The 15,666-nt window shown below is 53.2% G+C and overlaps 1 protein-coding gene across 4 annotated transcripts in view; it reads left to right on the top strand.

The window, feature by feature from the left end:
• Positions 1-15,666, top strand: part of DNMBP (dynamin binding protein) — an 87,466-nt gene that overhangs the window by 64,596 nt on the left and 7,204 nt on the right. For all 4 annotated transcript variants that reach the window (XM_075072996.1, XM_032767949.2, XM_032767959.2 and 1 more), the window contains 8 exons: positions 8,461-8,648; positions 10,094-10,193; positions 12,185-12,332; positions 12,916-12,933; positions 13,636-13,835; positions 14,144-14,274; positions 14,707-14,811; positions 15,297-15,425. In XM_075072996.1, coding sequence (XP_074929097.1) covers positions 8,461-8,648; positions 10,094-10,193; positions 12,185-12,332; positions 12,916-12,933; positions 13,636-13,835; positions 14,144-14,274; positions 14,707-14,811; positions 15,297-15,425 — 1,019 coding nt within the window. The remainder of the gene's footprint in view (positions 1-8,460; positions 8,649-10,093; positions 10,194-12,184; positions 12,333-12,915; positions 12,934-13,635; positions 13,836-14,143; positions 14,275-14,706; positions 14,812-15,296; positions 15,426-15,666) is intronic.

Below are 15,666 nucleotides of genomic sequence, written 5' to 3'. Positions count from 1 at the left end.
CACTTTCCTTGGTGGTTGGTTCCAATGGTTAATCACCCTAAATTGCTAAAAATGTGTGCCTGAGTTCAGACTCATTCCTGAGGCCCCAAGGCAGCTGGCTGAAACTCAGTCTGGGAAAATGGAGAGATTGCTTCTAGGAGACAGAAAACTTGTGGAGTATCCTGCTTGTTTGCTTCCAGCCCTCTGCAATGAGGTTTGCCACAATCAGGTTCACTATCTGAGGTCTCATCTGGGAGCTAGGCCCAGCCAGATATCAGTTTTGGTCAGAAGTGGCTTCTTGACTCCCAGCCTGCGTGAGTAATGCACTTTATTTGGGGCACCCTGAAACCACTCATGAGGTGCAGTTATTGCAGAATGTGGCCACATGACTGCTTAAGGGCCTTTGCCTATCAGACTTAGCAACACTGGCTCTTCCTCAATTGCACTGACTGTGCTCCACAGCACTGAACAGCATAGGGCTTGCCTATTGCTCTGTCTTTCTGCAACCTCTGAACTCAGCAGAGCTGGGTCTGCTCACCCTCTCTAGGTGAAGTGGCTAAGAGGCGGGAATCTCCCTTCGCTGGCCGAGGACACTCTCCTCCTTCCTATAGCTGGGCATTGTGTAAGGGAGAATCCAGACTCTTCTCTTCCCGTTTCCTGTTTGTTGAGGGGCAGCTTTTGGTTCTGTAAAGTTATTCGGCTCCTGCTTTTTCTTCAGTTCAGGAGGTGCCCTTCTATGCTGAGGTATTTAGTTACCATTTGGTGAGCTGTCCTTTGGCTGAGCTGTCTCCGGCCATGTCTATGCAACAGCTTATGCTGGAAGAACTTATATTGCTCAGGAGTGTGAGTACCCTCTGCCCACCCAAGCAACGTAAGGGCTGGTCTATGCTAATGCTGTAAGTCTGTCTAAGTTCATAGACTCTAGGACTGGAAGGGACCTCGAGAGGTCATCGAGTCCAGTCCCCTGCCCTCATGGCAGGATCAAATACTGTCTAGAGATCCTGATAACCATTTATCTAGTACTTTAATATCTCCAGAGATGGAGATTTCCCACAACTCCTAGCAATTTTATTCAGTGGTTTATACACTGACAGTTAGGAATTTTTCTACGTACACTAAATCTCCTGCTGCAGTTGAAAAAAAGAAGAGAAAACAAAAAAAAAAAAGCAAAAAAAGAAGAAGACAAAGAAAAAAAAAAAGAAACAAATACAAAAACACCAAAACAAAAGAAAAAGAAAAAAAAAAAAAAAAAATAAAAAATTTAGCCACCACAAAAAAAAAGACCAATAATATAAAAAAAAAAAAACGAAGAAAAAAAAAAAAGAAAAAAAAAAGAAAGCCAAAAAGAAAAGAAAAAAAAAAAAAACAACGAGAAAAAAAAAATAAAAATAAAAAGCCATTTTTTTGCTTCTTGTTCTTATCATAGAGGCTAGGTGAACAGGTTTTCTCTCTCCTCCTGATGACACCCTTTTAGATACCTGAAAACTGCTATCATGTCCTCTCATTTTTCTTTTCCAAACTAAACAAACCAATTCTTTCAGCCTTCCTTCATAGGTCATGTTCTCAAGACCTTTAATCATTCTTGTTGCTCTTCTCTGGACCCTCTTCAATTTCTCACATCTTTCTGGAATGCGTGCCCAGAACTGGACACAATACTCAGTGAGGCCTACCAGCAGAGTAGAGCGGAAGAATGACTTTCGTGTCTTGTTTACAACACACTGTTAATGCATCCAGATCACGTTTGCTTTTTTTGCAACAGTATCACACTGTTGACTTCATATTTAGCTTGTGGTCCACTATGACCCTAGATCTCTTTCTGCTATATCCTTGTCATAAGCTTTCCTACTCAGATCTGAACCTTAGAGTTAGAAAATAAGATACTAGCATGAACCTCCAGCTTAATTACCAGCTTAGATCTGATTCGCTGCCACCAGACAGGAATTTCAGTGCCTGCCTCACTCTGGTCCCCAAAACCTTCCTGGGGGACCCAAGATCAGATGCCCTGAGTCTCACAACAAGGGAAATAACCACTTCCTTCTCCTCTTTACCTCCTCCAGGCTTCCTCCTGGGTTACCCTGGAAGATTACTGTACTTAAACTCCTTGAATTACAAAACAGAGAGGACAATTCACCTTCCCCCCTCTCTTTTCCTCCCACCAATTCCTGGTGAGCTCCAGGCTCAATCCCCTGAGCCACTAGGAAAAAATTCAACAGGTCTTAAAAGAAGCTTTTATATAAAAAGAAAGAAAAAGACATAAAAATGGTCTCTGTATTAAGGTGACATATACAGGATTATTGGCTTAAAAGAAACATGAATAAACAGCTTCTTCAAAAGAAATACATATTTAAAACTTTCCGACACACATCACATGTAAATACAAAAAAAAACAATATAAGCTATTGTTTTTCTACTTTGTACTCACAACTTGGAAACAGAAGATTAGAAAACCTGGAGATAGAGAGATCTCTCTCAGAGCCGAGAGAAGCACAACAGAGAGACAGACATAAGAAACCACCAAAATTCGCTCCCTGAGGTTTGCAAATTGGTTTCCTGATTGGTCCTCTGGTCAGGTGTTTGGTTCCCTTTGTTAACCCTTTACAGGTAAAAGAAACATTAACCCTTAGCTATCTGTTTATGACACTCCTAAGCTAGTTCAGTTATGTAACTGAAGTCGACATAACCTAGGTCGACTTACAGCGGTGTCTACACCATGCTACGTTGATGGGAGACGCTCTCTGTTGACAGCTGTACAGACATCTATGGAAGATGCTCTCCCATCAACATAGCGTGTCTTCACCAGACCCACTAAATCAACACTGCTGCATCCGGTACTGTAGACATGGCCTAAGTTACATTGACCTAAACGCTGGCGTGGACAGCACTGTGTTGGCAGAGTTCTCACCAGTATAGCTACTGCTGCTCACAGGGGCTGGAGTAGTTAAGCCAGCGGGAGAGCTGTCACCCGTCAGCTTAGAGTGGCTACACTCGAGAGCTTACAGTGTCACAGCTGCATCAGTGCAACTGTGCTGCAGTAAGTTCTCGAGTGTAGTAACATGGCTTAAAGCAGAAATACAGGCAAATTCTGTGTCTCATCCCAATGGCATTTCTTCCCTTATCTGGGGCATCAGTTCCATGGGAGAACACAGCTCATCAGAGGGCTGGGCAGGGACCTGGAGAATTCTTTTAGGCTATGACAGCAATTACCCTTAATGTCTGTCACATTGTTGCTTTATTCGTGTGTGACCCCTCTGCACATTCCTGAGCAACGCAACTGTTCCTCCTGGATCCCAGAACACCACCTGTTGTTGGATCCTGGGAAGAGGGGCAGGTTGCGGTGAACAACTGTGGAGCAGCTTCAATGGGATCTATATATATATATGTTAGTGAAAAGTGGGGAGCACGGAGCAGCAGTTACTGAGTCGCTGTGGAGCTTCTGTTCAGCCCCAAGGGAGTTTTGCAGTAGGGGAATATGTTCCCTAAACAGCCTAATGCCAGCTCTCCTTAGTACCTGGTTGCACAGTTTAGTTAAGAGTTGTAAATTCTGCCCCAGGAAAGCTGAACTCCTGATTTGAAATCTCATGCTGGCTTCTGAACCAGCCCAATCCAGAGTCAGATTCTGTGTTCAGGGATTCCAGAGGCAGTGGAGAAACTGCAGCCAGGACAGATTTCAGACAAGGAGTCAGGTTCTAAGGGCTTTGAGCAGGGAGCTGCATTCTGGGTGCCTCAGGGCTAGGATTTCCCCTCGGTGCAGAGTCCTGGTGTTGAAGAGAGTCTCTGGGCATTGTGCTCTCAGCGTTGCTGTGGCTCTGAGGCATGGACTTGAGCTGGGGACATCTCAGCAGCACCCCCAGGAATGCAAGTCCTGGAGGCATCCATTCCTGAGCGACAGGGTGTGGTCAGACATTGGCCTCAAGTGGAGATGATGTGAGCTCCAGCTCTGCAAGGTGCTGGCAAGATGCTGTGTAGGATGAACTTGGGCTGCTTAATGACTCATTGGGAAAGGAGGCATATCCCCCCCGCCCCGAGCTGGCTGCTCCAGCTTTCCCCCCCAAAATTAGCCACCTTGGTTGGCACTGATTTACCCCCACTGATGTGACCACAATGCAAACAGGGCTGCAGGGAGTTGCCAGCATTTTGCCACCATATAATCAAACCCTGCCAGAGCACAGCTTGACGTCAGGAGGGAGCTGATCCTGCTTGGCAGTGGTGGGAAAGTTGGGGAAGGAAGATGAGCAGAGATAAAGCCTTTGATACCATCCAAAATGAACTTATTGCAGGGTGCAGGCCTGTTTACAAGGGATTGTCAAGGTGTCCAATCACCTGTGCAGAGATCCAGCACAATGGCATGAGTGCATTGGAAGAGTTTTGTCATCATAGTTTTCTCTTGGAAAATTTTTCATGAAATCATATTGATTTCTCTGAAACTTCTTGCTAAATGAAAATTCTGAGTTATGACTAGTTCTAGCACAGAATCACCTTGTATTGCAGTTTGTGGCTTGGCGTGGGCGGTGCGTGGCTCCAGCATTTGGGGAGGCTGGAATGAGCTCCAGAAGCTCCTCTGGCGCCTGGACCTTGACTCCGCTCTGAGGCTCACCCCTTCTTGGCGTCTTCCCCCTGAGGCCCTGCCCATGCTCCACCCCAAACCCCGCTCCCACTCAATCCCCTCCCAACTTGGCCTCCCTATCAGCCGCTTGCCATTGCTCCTCTTCTCCAAGGTGGGATGAAGGAGAGGAGCGACTCGGCAGGTGGTAGAGGTCTTCAGGGGAAGGGGTGGAACAGAGATGGGAAGGGGTAAAGCAAGGGCAGGGCCACGGGGAAGAGTGGGAGTGGGACCTCGGGGCAGAGCACAGGTGGGGCAACAGTCCAGGCGTCTGTGCTCTCAAAGGCAGCAGGTCGGCAGCTGTTTGAGGAGGCTTAGCGTTCCCTGGCCTGTAATACCTGCCACCCATGGGGCCTGGCTTGTTAGAAGGGCTGTAAGCAGCTACTGATGGGGATCATTTCCCTGGTTTTGTTACACATTCAAGCGCTTTCTTCCACTCCAAGTGCAAATCCTGCTCCATTCCTGCACTGGTTATTATTTATAATTTATTTGTATTACCATAGTGCCTGGGAGCCCCAGGCATGGCCCATTGTGCTAGGAACAGTACAAACGCAGAACAAAGCTGTCCCTGTCCCAAAGATCTTACAGTCTAAGGACTTGTCTACACTGGCACTTTACATCACTGCAACTTTCTCACTCGGGTGTGAAAAAAAAACCCTTGAGCGCAGCAAGTTTCAGTGCTGTACAGCACCATTGTAGACAGTGCAGCAGTGCTAGGAGCCGCATTCCCAGTTTTGGGAGCTACGCCCCTCGTGGAGGTGGGTTTTTTATCACTTCGGGAGAGCTCTTACCCAGCGCTCTGCCGCGACTACACAAGCCACGTTAAAGTGCTGCATTGCCAGTGTAGATTAGCCCTAAGCCTAAGACAGCTGAATCCAGTCAGAAGAGGGAGTACAAGAAATGATTGGGGAAGAGGGGTTTCAGCAGAGGCAGCTTCAGGCCCCAGCACACCAAGCGCGTGCTTAGGGCAGCAAGCCGCTGGGGGCACTCTGCCGGTCGCCGCGAGGATGGCAGGCAGGCTGCCTTTGGCGGCTTGCCTGCGGAGAGTCTGCTGGTCCCGTGGCTTCGGCGGACCTCCTGCAGGCACGCCGCCGAAGGCAGCCTGCCTGCCGTCCTTGGGGTGGCAAAAATGCCTAGAGACACCCTTGGGTTTCAGCAGTGGGCAGAAGCTGGAGTGGAGAGGTTGTGGCATGGAACTGGAGGAGAGGAACTCCAGACTTTGTGCCTGTATGTCCCTGAATGTTACTGACAGAAGCCATTGGAACTGGTGGGAGACATTTTAGCTGAGCAGCTAAAATAAAACCCAACAATGTGGAGTGGGAAACTGCCCAAAACTCCATCGCATGCAGAGCTTGGAAGTGGGAGAGAAACAGAGCCCACAGGAGGAAATGCCCCTGAATGAGGGAATCAGTCTGGGGCCCAGGGAAAGAATGAGGATGCAGGCTTTGTGGCTGCCCCGTGTGCTACCCCTTTAAGTGCAGGAGGAGGGCAAGTGGTGTAGTTGAAAGTTGCTGGGACCCCGGAATCTGCATGGATAAAATGTCTCAGTATTTGCCTGAGAATGAGGGGGCTGGACTGCTGGGGAGCATCAGGCGGGACAGAAAATCAGGAAGCAGGCAGCTGCCAAGGAAGGGCACAGACAGGGAGGCAGGAGCCCATCTACATGCTCACCTGCAGACACTGTGCCACCTGTATATGTGTGTGTTCTGCTCGATCTACCTGGATGTGTCTGTCTAGCCACCTATCGTGCCTGCTGTATCTGTCCATTCAATTCAGTGTGCTTGATTGGGGTGACACGCAATACATGCACTGCCAGCATGTATCAGAGACAGACCCTGTGGCTCTGTTAGCGGGTCTGGTCTGCCAGGACAAGGCTTCACACTGTCTGATTTTGAGCCCTGGCCATTCCTGCTCTGTAGTGCAATGCCGTCTGTCCATCTCGCCCAGGTGCGAGTCTGTCTATCCCACTTTGCCTGTGTGTCCATCTGCACTGTTCTGTCTAGGGGTGTGTCTGTCCTGCTGTGCATGTGTATATGTCCTCCTGTCCTGCTCTGCCACTGTTTGTCCTCCTCTGTGAGAGTGTGTATATGTCTCCCCTGCTCTGTCCATTTGTGTGTCAGTCTGTACTGCTGTGTGTGTGTGTCTCTGTCTCCCCTGCTCTGCTCATATTTGTGCATTCCCTCTGATGCTTAGCAGAGGGAGATGCTGGGCAGGGAGCCTGAACCCTGTCTGTGCACTCGGACCCCAAGGATGAGGGTGATGTCAGCAGCTGTAGCTGCTCAGGCCCGATTCTTGTCATGTCCAGTCCAGCGAGCACAGACTGATCCTGGCCTGGCCTGTTATCTTTGGTGTGCCAGCAGGGGAACGTTTGGCATGTAGGATCAAGGAGGTTGGTTATGTGGACCATGTCACTTCCTTGGGAACTGATGCCAGAGCCTGCAGACCCCAAACGGCATCGTAGGCCATTTCTGGGTGTGGTGTGTGGGCCCCACTCTCTGGAAAGAGCAAAGGGGAAATGATGGAGACACAATGCCATGCTCTGGGGAGCTTGCCTGTCCATGGAGGGCTCTGGTACTCACTCCCAGTTGCCTGGCGCAGGAACTCCAGCTCCAGGCTTTAGCACCTGCCGGCTCCATTGTGGCTGCTGGAGTCATTCTCAGCTATTCAAATGGAAATGACCTGAGCTGGAGAATAGAAGCCCTGTTCCCCCAGGGAGGAGAGGAGAGCCAGGGTTCCTGGCCAGGCCCTACACCCCAGCAGGTGCATAGCTCAGGAGTGCTTCCTCGCTGGGATCCTGCTGCTGAGCGTTGCCCCATCCTCATCCAAAAGGGAACAAGGAGAAAAGGGGCCCATCCTGGGTGTGGAAGGGGAAGCAGGTGGGCTGCCTAGTTCAGCAGGGATCAGTGGAGGGACAGGCTGGCAGGAGGGACACGACAGTCATCTCTACAGGGATCGTTCCCAGGGTCCCATTCTGCACAAGAAGGGACAACCCAAGTCCCTGCCTATTTTCTTTGCGTGCATGACAGAGGGGGGTTAATTTTCTGCTTCCCTTTGCCTGGAGCTTGAAGTTTTAACAGCCAGCGTTTCTTAGCTCATTAGCATTTACTATCCGTCTGGATCCGAACCCCACTCGTCTGGATCCGAACCCCACTCGTAGGCTCTGACCCTCCAGCAGGGCCTGTAATTGTCTCCAATCTCCCAGTGCGGCCAGACTAGGTGATTGGCCACTGGTTTAGTTGTAAGTTTGAAAAGTGCAGTCCAAGCAGTACCCCTCCGGGGGTTCAGGAACTAGGACATTGTGGGGCTGGGAGAGATCTGTGCAGCAAAGCATGCTCACCTGTTGTGTTTGCTGCCAGAGTCAGCAGGGAAGTGGTTCACATTAGCACTATATTCCAAGGTGGCCTTCAGCATTTCCTGTCCGCCTCAAGCTGAAGTGAATAGACTCTCTTTGGAGGTGAGCTGTGGGCTGTGACTGTCTCTGTCCATGCAGCACCAGTTGAATGAGGCCCTAGCGGTCTCCTGGTCTCCTGCAATACAAATTACCATAAATTACCATAATGTGGGAGCGGGAGCAGGAGCACTCGAGGCAGTCGGTGGGGTCAGACCTGGAGCCCTCAGGAGTCCTGGAGTCGTGGCAGGACATGCCAGCGTGCCAGGGTCTGTCCTCGACAGGCTGGAGCTTGAGGGCAGGGCATTCCTGCTGCCCTCGTCATTCAGAGTGGTTCAGCTGCCCTGGGGCTTGGGGAGATTTCTGCACTTGGCAGGGTCCAGGCAATGCATGGGCCTTGTTCATATCACAGGCCCATGGAGGATGCAAGCATCAAAGGGGGCTTGGCCATCGGCTGTCAGTCTCTGGAGCTGACCTTGTCTGTTTCTTTCAGAAATGACCCTCCTTTCCTCACAGACTGTGTCCCTGGAGGCAACATCTGGCACAGCCGCCACCGAGAAGCAAAGGATGCTAGAGAAGAGGTCGAAGGTCATTGAGGAACTCCTTCAGACAGAACGGGATTATATCCGAGACCTCGAGATGTGTGTGGAGCAGATCATGGTGCCTCTGCAGCAGGCGCAGGTGGGGAGCCTATGGTAGGAGGTGGTGGGACAAGAACAGCCAGACAGGATCAGATCAGGGGTCCATTGAGTCCGGTTTCTGTCTCCATGGCTGGCTTGTTCAGTGCGGGGACCCCTAATGGCAACTGCGGAATCTCCTGCTCAGGGTGAGACATTTCACTCTAACTTGTGTCATTTAGTGTTTGGTTTAATTTTTGTTGTGGCTTATGTGACTTGAACCATTATCATTGTTCATAGAAATGTCCAATCCTCTTCTGAATCTTGCCAAACTCTTTAGTCACTCTTGTGGCAGTGAGTTCCACAGATTGGTTATCAATGGGGTAACAGCTTTTCTCCTTTGATCTGTTTTAACTTTGGTGGCATGAGAGACGGTCATGGTTAGTGGAGCCGGACTACAGCCTGTAGGAGGATGGGGGTACGAGGGGGAGGTTGCTGTGGGGGATGGGTGCGAGGTGGCAATTACTGGTGCAGGGATCAGGGTACAAGGCAGGTTGCTGTAGGCGGATGAGGGTGTGAGGCGCAGATTGCTGTGGGGGATGGGGGTCCATGGATGCAGTTGCTGGTGGGGAGATCGGGAATGCGAGGCACAGGCTGCAGTGGGTGGATGGAGAGTGTGAGGCAGAGGTTGCTATGGTGTGGGGGATGGGATTGTGAGGCACAGGCTGCAGTGGGCAGATGGGGGTGAGGCAGAGCTTGCTGTGGGGGGAGATGGGAGTACAAGGCAGAGGTTGCTGGGATGGGGGTGCGAGGCGGAGGTTGCTGTAGGAGGATGGAGGGTGTGAGGCAGAGGTTGCCGAGGGGATGGGGGGTGCGAGGCACAGGCTGCAGTGGGCAGATGTGTGGTGTGAGGCGGAGGTTGCTGTGGGGGGATGGGAGTGCGAGGTGGAGGTTGCTGTGGGGGGGATGGGGAGTGCGAGGCGGAGGTTGCTGTGGGGAGGATGGGGGTGTGAGGTGGAGGTTGCTGTGGAGTATACGGGGTGCGAGGCAGAGGTTGCTGTGGTTGGGTGCGGGGGGGCCAGACACACTGCTGGGGGGGGATGGGGTTGCAAGGCGGAGATTGCTGTAGGGAGGGATGGGGTGCGAGGCGCAGGCTGCTGTGGGGGCATGGGAGTGCGAGGCGGAGCTTGCTGTAGGTGGAGATGGGGTGCGAGGCGCAGGCTGCTGTGGGGGAATGGGGAGTGTGAGGCAGAGGTTTACTGTGGGGGGGACAAGGGGTGCATGGCAGAGGTTGCTGTGGGAGATGAGGGTCCATGTGTGAGGTTGCTGGTGGGGAGTTAGGGAATGCGAGGTGCAGGCTGCTGTGGGGGGATGGGAACTGCGAGGCAGAGGTTGCTGGTGGGGGACATGGAGTACTGTGGTGGGGTTGTGCGGGCATGGGTGAGGTCGCTGCGGGGCCTGGCCTTGAGTATTTCTCCCACCTGGATGCTTCTCTTCCCATCTTTGCAGGTGCAGAGTGTGGACTTTGAGGGGCTCTTTGGAAATATTCAGATGGTGATTAGCTTCTCCAAGCAGCTGCTGGGCACCCTGGAGGCTGGGGATGCTGTTGGTATGGAGTCTGTTATTGCTTCTCCCAAGCTAGGCGGGCCCTTAGGGGTGGCGGTGAGGTTGGGGTGGGGGGTGGGGGAGCTGTTTCAGTGGGAAGGTGCGGGCTCAGCTCATCTGCTGCCTCCCATCCTTTTGCCAGGCCAGCCTTGAGCCCTGCTGCTTCTTCTCCAGGGCTTTGTCCCGTGCTCAGTGACTCCAGTAAGGAGGCTTCCCCTGGGAGATCTCCATGCCTGCTGGGTCAGTGTGCTGGGACATTCAGATCCCTCCAACCCCCCGGAGGCTCACTGCGTCCTGGGTCTCGCGCCAGGGAATTTCCAGTACCTCAGGATGTTCCCACTCTATTCTCTTCCTCTCTCTTGCAACCCTCCCCCTCTCTGTGGCTGGGCTCACTCTGCCCCAGTGCTCTCCTCCACTCATGCCAAAGGTGCAGCTCCCCAGACTCTGTCTTGCTCCCCTCCATATGCTCAGCTGGCCAGGGATCCTGCCATTGGGGGTCTCTGGCATTAGGCTCCTTTGGTTTTTCTCTAGGTTTTTCTTGACTAGGATAAAAAATATTTTGAGGCATTAATGAGCATATTCCAACTTGTTTGAAATCCCCTTGGCAGCAGCTCCCCCAACACCACTTGTTAACGGGCAACTTGCCTCATGAGAGCTCCCACAGGGATACCTCCTACCCCTTCCCCCTCCTTTCTGTCCTAGTCGTGGCAAACCCTCAGGGCTGCTCAGTTTCTCCCCACTCCCCCTCCCACCATGCATGGTGGGCACTTCAGGGGCATGATTCCCTCCTGGGCTTTGTGCATCCTGTGTGGTTGACTGTGCTGGAGCATACCTCAGAGTTATTCTCTGCCCCAGAGGTGGCTTCTCTGTTCCTAGTGACCCTTTGCTCCTGCTGTCCACCTGCCAGTGCTGGGCTTTCTGTTCTCTCCTTTGAACTCCCAGGAGCTCAACTCTTCTCTGTTTGCTGGGTCCCACCTGTGACAAACGAGTTGCCCTGGGGTTGGAGAGAGGGGCGGGATGGCAGAGGTGGGAATATGAGGGTCCTGTGGAGCCTAGAGCAGTTGGGAGGAGGAAGTGCCCAGTGAGGTGCTGACGTCTGCTGGGGACTCAACTGGTAAATGCCAGAGGGAGTGGGGAACCTCCAGAGGGATAGGAGTACTGTAAGTTGGTAGTGCAGTCAGCACAGTGGCTATGCGTCCATTAATGTGTATGCAAAAACAGTCTGAACTGCCCTGGGCTCCTTGGCTTTCTGAATATGCCAGACCCACTGAGGAGAAATCCAGGAGTCAGAGCTATGATCTCATCTTGCTATTGACCTCTGTCTCCACTGTGCCATGAGCCAGCCTCGATCCCTGCTGCTTTGTCCGTGCTGACTCCCTGGCCTCCCCACATGTGTGTGAAAACCCAGTCCACGTCCTTAAAGCCAGTCCCTTATCCTCTTTGGGTCCATCCTTTGCACTCACCTGTGCTGTGATACCTTCAGAGCACAGCCAGGGATAACAGTCAGGCAGGTGGGGAGCTGAGACTGCTGCCCACTGTGCAAAGTGAACTGGTCTCACTGTTAACATTGTGTTCCTGCCTACCCCATATGTCTGCTTCTGCCTCTGTTGTGTCTTGTTGTAACTCAGGTTGTGGGCTCCGGGGCAGGGACTGTCTTTTTGTTCCTGGCACAAGGGGCCACAGTTGTAGTGGGGCCGTCGAGCACTGCCCTAATGCATGTAATAAGTAATGAATTGGCAGGGGGTGCTCAGTGCTGGCAGCTGTGCAAGGATGGCAGCGGGCAGAAAGGCAGGAGGATGTATAGGTGCATTAAGAATGATTGGAAAGTAAGCTGGGTGCTCTAATATTGCCATCCTCTCAAGCAACGTGTGTGCAGGGGGAGTGGACAGCTCTGGGCATCTCGCCAGGACAGAAATAGAGATTGTAAAGGCACCAGGGCTGAGCAGAGCTCAGGGTGGGCAGGAGCCACTGAGCAGCCTTGGTCATTCTCCACAGGGCCAGCATTCCTGGCGCACCAGGCAGGGCTGGAAGAGGTGTACAAAGTGTATTGCCAGAACCATGATGAGGCTATTGCACTGCTGGAGGCCTACGAGAAGGACGAGAGGATCCAGAAATACCTACTGGACTCCCTGGAGAGCCTCAGGTGATTGTCTTCCCCACTCCGCATCCTGGCCAGGAGTCTGGGCCGCCTCCTTCCCCACTCTGCCCCTTACCTTGAGCATGCTGAGACAGGAGCCTGCCTTCCTGCCCCTTTTGCAGACTCTCTCTCTACCCCTACCAGAATACACAGGACTGTCTTGGTGTCCAGGTCCCTTTGGTCTCTGAGGCCTTAGCAGAAGAGAAGAGACAACAGTAGAAATGGGCCCCTGGCCTGAATGCCTCATCTCCCCTTCTCACCCCAGGCAGGATACCTGCAGGGCCCCTTCTGAGTTACAGAGAACAGCACATCTCTGGGGTGAGGATTCCTGAGCCTTCAGTCCTGCCTAGTCAGTGGCTTGACAGCGCTGGCTTCCTTGTCTGGCTGACATTCTCAGCTGCCTGGCTCAGGGTCACAAAAGGCTAATCCCCCTGAAGCCAGCAGCTTCAGCTTCTGGGCTCTGGGACAGAGCAAGCAGCTGCTTCCCAGTGTCACTGCAGGGCAGAGGTGCTGGCTGCTGGAGCCCGCACCTGATTGTCCCATTAACTAGCTTCCTTTCTTTGCTTTTTCACCCTCTGCGTCCCTGCAGGAGCCTGTACAGTGAGTGGTAAGTGCCTCCTTCCCATTACTCACTGCATGCCTGTCAGTCTGTCTCAGCCCTGCCACCCATCCCCACAACTAATATCCTCCTTCCCTAGGCTGTGTGCATGTCTGCGGAAGCATAAGTGCTGCATGGAGTCTGTAAACGCAGAAGCCTGGGGCTGGGTTTGGTGGGTCTGTGGCGTGGCTTGGCTGGGCAGAGGAAGGAAGAATAAAGGGTGTCTGTGCAGGAGTGTGGCAGGGCAATGCAGAGGTCATGTCCAGTGTAGACAGTTCATATAGAATCGGTCTGTACAGAGTTTAGGTTAGGATCTGGGCTCTGGGGCGCACAGCCAGGATAGTGGGATGGAGGGTGCGAGGCTGATGGGTTGGTGAGATTGTGGGATCAGGACTGATGGCAGGCAGGATTGTGCGAAAAGGAAGGGATTGGTGGTACACTAGGCCCGGGCAGTTTGAGGCTGATGTGGATTGCAGGGTGTGAGTTTGCGGCAGGTTTGAGATGGGCGGATGCCGTGGTTTTTAGGAGCATGTGAGTCTGGGGGTTGAGGTTGGGAAGCTTTGAGGACGTACGGGTGCAGTGAGTTACTGAGATTCAGTAGCTTTGGGGGGATACGTGCAATGGCTTGGGGTGGGTTTGGGGGGCAGGGTAGGCACTGTTCTGTGGAGCTGGATTGAAGTTTGATGCATCTCGTTCCTCCTGACTGCCAAGGGGCTGCACAAACTACATCAACCTGGGCTCCTTCCTCATCAAGCCTGTGCAGAGGGTGATGCGATACCCACTGCTGCTGATGGAGCTGCTGAGCGCCACACCTGAGTCGCACCCTGATAAGGCACCACTCGCCGCTGCAGTCCTTGCAGTCAAAGAGATCAATGTCAACATCAACGAGTACAAACGTCGCAAAGACCTGGGTGAGCCAACCTGGCAGAGCTGGGATGAGGAGGCACCTCCAGTGCAGCGGGGCACAGGAACAGGGAGGCAGCAGGGGAGATGCGGCAGCTGGGCTGGGAAGGCAGCTATGGAGAGTATGTGACAGCTGGGTGTGGGGGACATGGTGGAGATGGGACGGCAGTGGTGATGTGGTGGGCGGGGGGATGGGGTTGCAGTGGCTGGAGGGGAAGAGGTTAGTATTTGGGGATATGCAGCACCAGGGGTAGGTGAAGAGGTTGCAGGACAGTTGCTGGTGTGGAGCTTTGACTCCTGCTCCTCCCTCTCCTAGTGCTGAAGTACCGAAAAGGGGATGAGGAGAGCCTCATGGAGAAAATCTCCAAGCTCAACTTCCACTCCATCATCAAGAAATCCAACCGTGTCAGTAGCCACCTCAAGCACCTCACAGGCTTCGCCCCCCAGGTAATCCACCCATGCAGCTGGAGCCCCCTTCAGGCAGAGGGAGCAGAAGCGGGGTTGGTACCTCTCTGGCCTTCCCCTTCTAATTATGCTCATCACATGGCTCTGCCTGGTGATCCAGTGCTCAGCACAGATGGGTGGGGGGAGTGGTCAGTGCCCCGGGCCTCTATTCACCCCAAGGTAATGTTTAGCTAGAAGTTCTGCCTCAGTATCCGGAGCCCAGTACAGACATGGCCAGGGGTCAGTGCCTCTGGTCTCTCTCCCCTCTGGGTAAGTGTATGTTGGGGTGTCAGTGTCCCTCAGTCTGTCTTCCCTTGGAGGGAGGCATTGTCCATGGCCTGTCTCTGCTCTGGGAGCAAAGGGTCATCTGCAGTTCCCATTGGGTAGGACACTGTGGTGCTGTATTTGACCCCTTTGAGCCACTCTCCATCACAGCTGAAGGACGAGGCCTTTGAGGAGACGGAGAAGAATTTCCGGTTGCAGGAGCGGCTGATCAAATCGTTCATCCGAGACCTTTCCCTCTACCTGCAGCATGTCCGGGTGAGTCTGTGCTCGACTGGGGCTGCCCTCACTAGTCAGCCTGGTGGAATCAGTGATTCTCTTCTCCTAGAGGAGGGTTCAAGCTCTGGCACATCCACGGGCGGCTCTAGGCATTTTGCTGCCCCAAGCACGGCAGGCAGGCTGCCTGTGGTGGCACGCCTGCGGAGGGTCCACTGGTTGAAACTGCGGGACCAGCGGACCCTCTGCAGGCAAGCAGCCAAAGGCAGCCTGCCTGCTGCCCCCGCGGCGACCGGCAGAGCGCCCCCAGAGGCTTGGCGTGCTGGTGCCGCCACTGGGCACGTTCCATTCCTGTTCTCTGGGTCATTGGCTGTGTGGGAGGGGTTCTGTTCCATTCTCTGAGGTGAGAGTGGGAGGATAGGGAGGGACCCTGTTCTCTGGGTCATTGGCTGTGTGGGAGGGGTTCTGCACAGCTCTCAGCAGCGGATGATCGTTGCACTGACTGCTGTTTGTGTCCCTCACCCCAGGAGTCGGCCTGTGTGAAGGCGCTGGCAGCTGTGAGCATGTGGGACTTGGGCATGCAGCAGGGCAGTGGGGATCTGGAGCAGTTCCAGAAAGTGCATCAGCTCATCAGCGACCAGCTCTTCTCCAGCTTCGTAAGTGAGCCGCCTCCTCTCTTGCTCTGTGCTGACCTGCTGTCTCTGCATGGCAGGTGCAGCAGGGCCCTCAGAATGAGTGTGGGCGGGTAACACGGCCCCATTACATGTTCCGGATTACGTGCTTGGTCTACGAATGTTTGTGTGCACTTACACTCCAGGTAATGCCAGCTGGGCGGGTTGGACCGTGTAGTTTTGAGCTGGGGAAGGCTGTGAAGCTTGGTGTTAGGCTGGGTTTTAT

The sequence above is a fragment of the Chelonoidis abingdonii genome, chromosome 16, assembly GCF_003597395.2.
Source record: "Chelonoidis abingdonii isolate Lonesome George chromosome 16, CheloAbing_2.0, whole genome shotgun sequence".
NCBI classification, from domain to species: domain Eukaryota; kingdom Metazoa; phylum Chordata; order Testudines; family Testudinidae; genus Chelonoidis; species Chelonoidis abingdonii.
Note: the sequence above shows the minus strand (reverse complement) of the source record. Positions and strands in the feature narration are given on the sequence as shown.